Source organism: Bos indicus x Bos taurus, chromosome 7 (assembly GCF_003369695.1).
Source record: "Bos indicus x Bos taurus breed Angus x Brahman F1 hybrid chromosome 7, Bos_hybrid_MaternalHap_v2.0, whole genome shotgun sequence".
Taxonomy (NCBI): Eukaryota; Metazoa; Chordata; class Mammalia; order Artiodactyla; family Bovidae; genus Bos; species Bos indicus x Bos taurus.
In genome coordinates this window covers 67,880,561-67,891,713 of record NC_040082.1, presented here as the reverse complement: position 1 = coordinate 67,891,713, position 11,153 = coordinate 67,880,561, and the positions used below count along the sequence as shown (strand labels likewise).

Below are 11,153 nucleotides of genomic sequence, written 5' to 3'. Positions count from 1 at the left end.
AGGAATGATGCTAAAGCTCAAACTCCAGTACTTTGGCCACCTCATGCGAAGAGTTGACTCATTGGAAAAGACTCTGATGCTCGCTCGGAGGCAGGAGCAGGAGGAAAAGGGGACGACAGAGGATGAGATGGCTGGATGGCATCACCGACTCGATGGACGTGAGTTTGAGTGAACTCCGGGAGATGGTAATGGACAGGGAGGCCTGGCGTGCTGCGATTCATGGGGTTGCAGAGTCAGACACGACTGAGCGACTGAACTGAACTGAAGCAACTGAGCATGCACGCACGCACGCACGCACTTAATGCCCGGTAAGCAAGTTCTCGCCATTTGTTTTCTTGTCTGTTGTTGCAGAGATCACCTTATTTGATGAAAGGTTGACAAGCCCTGGAAATGTCCTAAGCTCCATCCCCTTCTCTGCTCCCATTGGGTCTCCTGGAACACAGGCTCCAGGGTCTCTTTCTATATGATGGAATAGTGAGAAGCAGCAGCTGTCTTCATCAGCCCCACCCCCTACTCTGCTTTTTCTCTAGTGGAGAGAAACTTAGTTCCTGATGAGGTTCAGGGGAGAGTTCTAAACATGTTTTCCTCCAAAAACAACCAGGTGATAACTATCATAGGATTCTACAGAGCAGACACATAAGCCACTGATATTAGAGGTAGAAGTTTTTGGTTTAATGCCTGAAGCTGTTGCTAACAGATTTAGAGTGACAGGGGAAGCAGCAATGTGGTGGGTGTGGCAGTAAAAGCAGAGAGAGCTATAGCTAAGAGCCCAGTTATTTCTCTCCTTTTCTCCTTTATTTCTCCCTCTTATCAACTGCCTTATTCACTTACTATTTCTATGGTGTCCCACCCACCTTTATTCCTTATCCTATGGTATAAAATGACCAACAGGAATTAATCTCAATTAATAAGCAGTGGTCCAAGAGCAGGAGACTTCTTTGCTTTTATATTTGTTGGTGATAAATGTCCACTGGTTTCAGTAACACATTCTAGTTCTAAAAAGGTCCATAGACTGCACATTATATCTCCTACTTTTGGAGATAGGATCTGACTGCATTCCAGTATTTAGTCATGTTCTAGTGCTAAGCTTGAAACCAGGTTGCCAGTTGGAATTAAGCTGATGCATAATACCCAGGTCTCCCGCATTATAGACAGACGCTTTACTGTCTGAGCCACTAGTGAAGTCCGATGCATAATAACTCTCACCCAATTTGGAGATTTGAGTGCATGTGTTTATCTAGCTGTCTCTACCTCTCTTCATAGAAAATTCAGATTTCTTTGTAAACATGGTATAATTAAGTCATGTTGTGTTCAGTCTCTCAGTCATGTCCAACTTTTTGCAACCTCATGGACAGAGAAGCCCACCAGGCTTCTCTGGTCTATGGAATTTTTCAGGCAAGAATACTAGAGTAGGTTGCCATTTTCCTCCTCCAAGGAATCTTTCCAACCCAGGGATTGAATCTGCATCTCTTGTGTCTCCTGCATTGGCAGGCAGATTCTTTTAACACTAGTGCCACCTGGGAAGCCCTAATTAGGTCATGAAGAGAAGTCAAATTCCGTCAGTTAGAGCTCTGATTCTATACCAATTTTTTTGTGCTTGAGAAAATTTCTTGGTTTTTCTAAAACTAATTTACTGTCATACATAATAGAAGAAGCACATTTCTCACAAACTGTATTTTGATTATGACAAAGAGCCATAAGGAAAGTTTGTTAAAATAAAAAGTTAATTAACAAGTACATTAATTCACATGAATGATTACTCACAAGTGATTAGAAGGACCCAGGGCTTAGAGGCCTCAAAAGTGACCCACAAGCAGAATTTTTGTAATAGTATCTATGGTATGTGCTGATAATATCATAAAAGAATAAAACTTGGGCACCATTTTATTTTATATTTTAGCCACATCTCGTGGCATGTGGGATCTTAGTTCCCTGAGCAGGAATCAAACCCATGTCCCCAGCAGTGGAAATGGGGATTCTTAACTATTGGATTGCTAGAGAAGTTCATGGGCATCGTTTCAGTTAACACATTTCCTCTTCTTCTTTTTCCTTTACATTCTCTAACATCTTATTCCTCCCCCTCCTCTTATTTTACTTCTTTTATCTCCATTCCACTTCTTTCTCTTTCTCCTCCCAATCTTTATTCAACTCCCTTTTTCATGAGCTATTTTAACTCTAGGTTTCAATGATTTGTGACAGCAGCCAGACATACTGCTTGAGCACTGAGCTTGTCAAAGTAAAGAAATATTTCATTTTCATATGTTCACAAAAGTGAATAATAGCAAAGATATAATAATCTTGAAATATCTGCATTCCAATACTTTCTTATACACTTACCTATTTTATGATCCATGTTGTAAAATTGTACTGAGGGAACAATATGTAGGGATTATCAACTACAGGTATTAAAGTTACTACTCTATTCAGTTCAGTTCAGTTCAGTCACTCAGTCGTGTCCGACTCTTTGCGACCCCATGAATCACAGCACGCCAGGCCTCCCTGTCCATCACCAACTCCCAGAGTTCACTCAGACTCACGTCCATCGAGTCAGTGATGCCATCCAGCCATCTCATCCTCTGTTGTCCCCTTCTCCTCCTGCCCACAATCCCTCCCAGCATCAGAGTCTTTTCCAATGAGTCAACTCTTCGCATGAGGTGGCCAAAGTACTGGGGTTTCAGCTTCAGCATCATTCCTTCCAAAGAAATCCCTAGGCTGATCTCCTTCAGAATGGACTGGTTGGATCTCCTTGCAGTCCAAGGGACTCTCAAGAGTCTTCTCCAACACCACACAGTTCAAAAGCATCAATTCCTTGGCGCTCAGCCTTCTTCACAGTCCAACTCTCACATCCATACATGGCCACAGGAAAAACCACAGCCTTGACTAGACGGACCTGTGTTGGCAAAGTAATGTCTCTGCTTTTGAAAATGCTATCTAGGTTGGTCATAACTTTCCTTCCAAGGAGTAAGCGTCTTTTAATTTCATGGCTGCAGTCACCATCTGCAGTGATTTTGGAGCCCAAAAAAATAAAGTCTGACACTGTTTCCACTATTTCCCCATCTATTTCCCATGAAGTGATGGGACCGGATAACAAGTGTTGAAATTCAAAGGGAATCAAATATTTTAAAAAGAAGGTAAAATCAGTTTTTGATCAGAATGGAATGGACAGAGTTTTGAGAAGAATTCAAAAAGGCACTGACATTGATCAGAATGTTAAATGATGGGAAGGATTTGATACAGCCTTTACTGGAGGGAGCCTGGTCTAAATAAAAGGAAAACTATCAGTACATAAGTAAATGCATGAAGATGGAAAGATACGATATTTCATAAGATTATAGTGTAAGTCATTATAAGGGAAAATTTTTGTTGCAATACAAAAAAATTGGCCAGCTAAATTAGTGACAAACTTGTGGAGTATTTAAATGCAAATATAAGCAGCATTGAGCTTAATTCACTAATTCATGGAGAACATTTCAAATGTTGCCACGGAGAGTGACTCAATCACAGCTATGCTTTAAGATGATTATGTTTGAAGAAGGAGGAGTCTGGACAATCATGATAAGAAGACTAAAGATTTAGAATTGAGTGAAATAATAAGTTTGGAAAAGAGGGGAATGTCTGAGAGATATGATAGTTAAATATGGTTAGATCAATTAACTAATTAAATATATAAGGAAAAATAATTAAACGTGGTCTCAATGTTATAAGCCTGAGTGTTTGTGTTAGAGGAGAGGTGATGACTGAAATAATCAAGGCATAAAAGGTGGGAGTTGAGCTCAGTTTTGCCATGATAAATTGGAAGTGTTGGCAGGACATGTGATGAAAGTGTTTAAGAAATTGTTGGAAATACAGAAGTGAGCTCCAAAGAGGATAGACAGGTAAATATATTGTTCTGAGAGCTTGAACTCATAGAATCAGGAAAATCTTCACTCTGAGGTCATACAGTGTCCTGTGCTTAGGAGTGGCCCGTGTGTGATTTAGTGATCTGATGTTGCCATCTTGAAATTTTTAATAATTTTGAAAAAAGGGTACCACATTTTAATTTTGCCATGTGAAATATGTATTTGGTCCTGCATGGGGCTATGAAAGATTGACAAGGGAGATGATATAGACAGAGGAGAGGAGGAGCTACTTAAGACGCTTGAGGAAATGGTCCCGTTGATAAGTCAAAAACTAAAAGGAGACCAAAATATGGAGTCTCATTGTCCCAGGAAATTCCAAATAATGAGTTTTTAATTCTTGGATGGATATGATAACTGTAGATATGAAATAATTTTTAAATAGTGGAGTAAAATGATCAGCATTTAGTGTTTATCAAACAATAAGTTAAAGACTGGTGAACCTCACCTTTTTTTTTTTAATGGATTTCTGATTTATCATAAAAGGATGTGATCAAAGATATGGATGAACATTCAGATGAAAGAAATACGTAAGACATGGAGGTTCCATGCCTTGTCTGAGTGCTTCACTCTCCCCAACTCTCCATATGTTCACACCCATAAGTTCCTCATGTGCATGCTAAATCGCTTCAGTCATGTCCAACTCTTTGCAACCCTATGGACTCTAGCCCACCATGCTCCTCTGTCCATGGGATTCTCCAGGCAAGAATACTGGAGTGGTTTCCATTTCCTCCTCCAGGGGATCTTCCCAACCCAGGGATCGAACTCACATCTCTTACATCTCCTACATTGGCAGGCACCACGTGGGAAGACTGTAACTTCCTCAAGACATTTTAAATATCATTTTGTTCAACTAAGACATAGAAAGAATGGATAGGGGAATAACTAGTCTAAAATAAAGGTTCTTAACTAGGCATAAGATTTACGAGATGTCCCATATTTTTTGTCCCACAGTGCATCAGCCATCATAGAGGAAGTTAAGATATGGCAAAAAGAAATAACATATCTACTACAGATTTCATCCTCTTGGGCCTCTTTCCTGAGTTCCAATATGCCAGCCTCCTGGTCTACCTCATTCTTCTGGTCTACCTCATTGCCCTCACAGGGAACTCCATACTCACCTTCCTGATCTGGCTGGATGTTCACCTCCACACTCCCATGTACTTCTTACTCAGCCAGCTCTCTCTCATTGACTTGTTCTACATCTCCAGCTCAGTTCCTAAGATGGTCATCAACCACTCTTTGGGGAAGCACAGCATCTCTTTCATTGGCTGTGGAATCCAAATGTTTTTCTGCCTGAGTCTAGGTGGTGCTGAGTGTCTCCTTCTGACCTTCATGTCGTATGACCGATTTGTGGCTATTTGTAATCCCCTGCAATACACAGTCATCATGAATTCTAAGGTCTGTTTGCTCATAGCAGTAGCATCATGGACTGGGGGTGCTCTAAATTCACTCATTCAAACCATCTACACCATGCATTTTCCCATATGTGGTCTAAAGGAAATAAATCACTTCTTCTGTGAGATGCCAGCCATCTTAAAGCTATCCTGTGAGGATACTTCAGATTATGAGATGGTGGTATTTGTGGTAAGTATCATATTTATCCTCATCCCTTTCAACCTCATAATTGCCTCCTACATTCAAATCTTCCTCACTGTTCTCAAAATGAAATCTCCTGAGGGGAGGAACAAAGCTCTGGCCACGTGCTCTTCTCACCTGACTGTGGTGAGTCTCTACCTGGGGCCAGGCATAGTGGTGTACATGACACCTGGCTCCTCCCACACCCCAGCATTGGATCAAGGTCTTTCTGTGTTCTACACTCTTCTTACTCCCATGCTGAACCCCATTATATACAGCCTGAGGAACAAGGAGGTTGTGGGGGCCCTGAGAAAGGTCCTGAGGAAGAAGCTGGTATCAAAGTAATTTAAGAAATATCATTACCGTAAATCTAGTTTCAATATGGAAGTCCTGGCTTGCTTTTTCTTCCTCTACACAGAATTCCTATTTAGGAACATATATTATTTTAGAAATATTGACTATCCAGTTACTTTATTATGTTGGAAACAAAATAATTAAGTTCAGTTATGAGTTGCTTTCATAGAAATATTTGGAGAAAAAGGCTTTAATAGCACATAGATGGAAGCATATATACGCAGTTTCCTAATTCATCCACAAAAGTGGATGAGGATTCCCATTGAAAGGTTGTTGTTGAATCATGCGAATACACCGGGATTCTTGGCCCCCGGAGGAGAAGAATTCAATCCGGGGCCAGAGACGAGGCTTGATCGCTCAGAGCTTTTGTGTAATAAAGTTTTATTGAAGTATAAAGGAGATAGAGAAAGCTTCTGACATAGGCATCAGAAGGGGGCAGAAAGAGTACCCCCCTGCTAGTCTTTAGCTGGATGTTATATAGTCACTAGCAGTCTGTTAATGAAAGAAAGGAATATCTTAAAATTCAGAATGGCACCAGGCCCCTCACCCATAAGATGCGTTTTGGGATAAATGGTTTATCCTGGGCCATAAAATGATTAACTTGAATCTTGAAGAAGGGCAGACCACCATACAAATAGTTTCATTTACATAGATTAGGGGAACAATATCCATACTGGTTTGTCAAGTAGGTTCTGGGCCAAGAGGCGGAACCGACTTGGAGACAGAGTTTGGGGTAAAGGCATAGTACATTAGCATAGCTTAAGACAAACATTTCCATAAGAAAAAGGCATTGGTTATCTCTAGACTCGAGAATAGCTAACTTCAGGCAAAACCGGGTGTCATTATGGCAACACAATATTTTAAGAGAAACCTCCCTTTAAATTTGTATAGAGAAGGAAAAAATATTGCTAGTTTGTTTCCTCCTGCCGCTTAAGAGAGATAAAAATGTCTGACACTTGCAGGCTATTTCCTCTATTTGGAGACCCCTGGCCTTCCTGCCTGTTACCCTCTCACCATCATTTTTTTTTAATCATCACAGAGATAGAGAAAGCTGGGACTACTTATTCTAACATTTGACCAAGTATCAGCCTGGTCTGAGAGTAGAACAAAGAAAGAGATAGGGTCATTAATTTTCTCCAAGAAGAACTGTTTTCTCCAAGTTAATAATATTTCTTTTGATTGAGTGAAAACCAAATTTATTTCTTTGACAACTATTAAGGAACAATTATCTATTGACTGTATTTCATATCTTTTAATTTAATGAAATCGCATTCTGACCTCATAGTTACAGTAGGAGTTTTCAGAGATTTGTTACTTTACAGTTTCTTAGTTCTCTAACCTCATCTCCCATTATTCATTTCTCTCAGATAAACAAAACCAACATATCTTTGAGAAAGAAATTTCAAGGACAGATGGATGTCCAATCCCTCCCCACTTCCTATGAGAAAAAGTTGGATGGTGAAAGTAGGGGAGCGATAAAGGAGAGATGAAGACAGTACAGTGTTTTGTTAGTAGATTGTATCTCATTACCCTATCAGAACCTCATGGAGGTCAGCAATATTATAGCCAAACAAAGGAACTGTGTCTTGATACGCAGGGAAACGATTCCCATGATCCCTTCACGATCTCAGAGAGACAGAACATTAGTAAAAGTAATAGTAGCTGATATAACAGATATCCCTCCCAAATCTTAGCTCACTAACACAATAGAAGTTTATTTTTTGTTCATAAAAGGTCTAATCTTTAGAGAGGTAGAATCTGTGGTTCTGTTCCTTACAATCAGTGATCCAGACTGACATAGGTTCTGACATCATTAGCATGTGATTTCTAAGATTGAATGGGCTTTGGTGTATATCCAGCAAAAAGAAGTGCAGAAATGTCTGAGATGGTCTTACAGGCTAGTCAGGGAAGTGGCAAACATGACATCTACCCATATTGAATTTGTCAGAGTCTTACACCATGGGCTTTCCTGGCAGCTCAGTGGTATAGAATATGCCTGCCAATGTAGGAAATGTAGGTTTGATCCCTGGGTAGAGAACATACCCTGGAGAAAGAAACGGCAAACCACTCCAATATTCTTGCCTGGGAATTCCCAAGGAGCTTGGTGAGCTACCATCCATGGGGTTGCAAAAGTGTCAGACACAGCTTAGTGACAACAACAGCAAGTCCTATGCCACATCTTACTGAATGGTGGCTGGAAAATATCTTCTAGCTGTGTCACCAGAGGAAAAGAAAATGGGTATGGTGAATACTTAGCCAAATAATTGTGTATTGTGCCCTGGTTGTTGCTGTTCAATCACTCAGTCATGTCAGACTCTTTGTGACCCCAGTGACTGCAGCACCCTAGGCTTCCCTATCCTTTACCATCTCCTAGAGCTCGATTAAACTCATGTCCATTGAGTTGGTGATGCCATCCAACCATCTTGTCCTCTGTCATTCCCTTCTCCCCCTGCTTTCAATCTTTCCCAGCATCAGGGTCTTTTCTAATGAGTCGGCTCTTCCCATGAGGTGGCCAAAGTATTGGAGGTTCAGCTTCAGCATCAGTCCTTCCAATGAATATTCAGGATTGAATTCCTTTAGAATTAACTGGTTTGATCTCCTTGCAGTCCCAGGGATTCTCAAGAGTCTTCTGCAACACCACAGTTCAAAAGCAATCCTTCAGCGCTCAGCCTTCTTTATGGTCAAACTCTCACATCCATACATGACTACTGGGAAAACCATAGCTCTAACTAAATGGACCTTCGGTCAGCAAAGTAATGTCTTTGCTTTTCAATATGTTGCCTAGGTTTGTCATAGTTTTTCTTCCAAGGAGCATGCATCTTTTAATTTCATGGCTGCAGTCACAATCCACAGTGAATTTGGAGCCCAAGAAAATAGAGTCTGTCACTGTTTCCATTGTTTCTCCATGTATTTTCCATGAAGTGATGGGACCAGATGCCATGATCTTCATTTTTTGAATCTTCAATTGTAAGCCAGCTTTTTCACTCTCCTCTTTCACCTTCATCAAGAGGGTCTTTAGCTCCCCTTCACTTTCTGCCATAAGGGTGGTGTCAATTGCATATATGAGGTTATTGATATTTCTCCCAGCAATCTTGATTCCAGATTCTGCTTCATCCAGTCTAGCATTTCACATGATGTACTCTGCATATAAGTTAAATAAACAGAGTATCAGTATACATCCTTGACGTAATCCTTTCCCAATTTTGAACCAGTCCATTTTTCCATGTTTGGTCTTAACTGGATCTTCTTAACCTGCATACAGGTTTCACTAGGCAGGTAAGGTGGTCTGGTATTCCCATCTGATTAGGAATTTTCCACAGTTTGTTGTGATCCACACAAAGGCTTTAGTGTCGTCAATGAAGCAGAAATAGATGTTCTTCTGAAATTCTCTTGCTTTTTCTATGATCCAAAACATGTTGGCATTTTGATCTCTGGCTCCTCTGCCTTTTTCAAATCCAGCTTGAATATCTGGACGTTCTCGGTTCATGTACTGTTGAAGCCTAGCTTAGAGAATTTTGAGTATTACTTTGCTAGCATGTGAAATGAGTGCAACTGTGTGATACTTTAAACATCCTTTGACATTACCCTTCTTTGGCATTGGAATTAAAACTGATATTTTCCAGTCCTGTGGCCACTGCTGAGCTTTCCAAATTTGCTGGCATATTGAGTGCAGTCCTTTCACAACATCATCTTTTAGTATCTGAAATATCTCAGCTGGAATTCCATCACCTCCACTAGCTTTGTTCATGGTGATGCTTCTAAGGCCCACTTGACTTGGCACTCCAAGATGTCTGGCTCTAGTTGAGTAATCACACCATTGTGGTTATCTGGATCATTAAGATCTTTTTTTGTATACTTCTATGTATTCTTGCCACCTCTTCTTAATGTCTTCTGCTTCTGTTAGTTTCATACCATTTCTGTTCTTTATTGTGCCCATCTTTGCATGAAATGTTCCTTTGGTATCTCTAATTTTCTTCAAGAGATCTCTAGTCTTTCCCAGTCTATTGTTTTTCTCTATTTCTTTGCACTGATCACTGAGGAAGGCTTTCTTATCTCTCCTTGCTATTCTTTGGAAGTCTGCATTCAAATGGGTATATCTTTCCTTTTCTCCTTTGCCTTTCACTTCCCTTCTTTTCTCAGCTATTTGTAAGGCCTCCTCAGACAATCATTTTGCCTTTTTGCATTTCTTTTTCTTGGGGATCACTGCCTCCTGTACCTGTTATGAACCTCCATCCATAGTTCTACAGGCACTTTATCAGATCTAATCCCTTGAATCTATTTGTCACTTCCACTGTGTAATCGTAAGGGATTTGATAGGTCATAATAGAGTCAATAACATAGTTACTGGCTTCAGCAAAGCAGTTGAATAATACACATGCTCTTCAGTATCAAAAGAAAGAAGCTACTAAAGGACATGCTCACAGAAACAAGGTAAAATGAGAGGTTAATTGCATAATATGCTAAAAATGTTTTTTAATTACAGCAAGCAACCAGATTGGGCCTCAAACAGTTCATTTCCTATGAAAAACTATATTTAAAACTGTTTTCTCACTGTTTTATACAACTCAATTTTTCTATCATATCATAAAATAACTTGAAAAGTTGTTGTGTGTGTATAGCATACCTGTGCATGTGTGCTAAGTCATCTCAGTCGTGTCCAATTCTTTGTGATCCCATGGACTGTAGCCTTCCAGGCTCCTCTGTCCATGGGATTCTCCAGGCAGGAATATCAGAGTGGGTTGCCACATCCTTTTCCAGGGGATCTTTCTCACCCAGGAATCAAGCCAGCATCTCTTATATCCCTTGGGTTGGTAGGAGGGCTCTTTACCACTAGCACCACCTGGAAAGCCCAGTATCCTTATAGTACTTTGTAGTATTCATGATGTATTTATCACCTGAGAAAACTGAAAAATTATTCTAATTAAATCCCAAATAACATCTACCATATGGTTCTCCAGAACAGTGACTCTTAAACACATCTGGACCATGTTAAGTACCCTGCTTAAGTAATGAAAATGAGAACTAAGATGCATTTCTTTCCTGAGCTCTCGTTACTCTCAAGGATTTACCAATCATATTTATCAAATTGAATATAACATATTGTGAAAATATTATGTGCCATAAACTATGCTAATGTTTGTGACCAAAGTCCCATAAAATGCATATGAATTAAAATCTGTCTATTTTTAATGTTGGGATGGGCACATCAAAAAGACTACAAACAATACATGCTGAAGAGTACGTGAAGAAAAGGGAACCCTCTTACAGTGTTGGTTGAAATGAAAACTGATGCATCCACTATATAAAACAGTATGCAGTTTCTTT

General features: G+C 40.0%; 1 protein-coding gene across 1 annotated transcript; it reads left to right on the top strand.

Annotated features, from left to right (window-relative positions):
- Nucleotides 1-4,880: 4,880 nt before the first annotated feature.
- Nucleotides 4,881-5,819, top strand: LOC113896267 (olfactory receptor 2T27-like). Its single transcript, XM_027548502.1, has one exon. It carries the CDS (start codon nt 4,881-4,883, stop codon nt 5,817-5,819), a length of 939 nt encoding a protein of 312 aa, XP_027404303.1.
- Nucleotides 5,820-11,153: the final 5,334 nt, after the last annotated feature.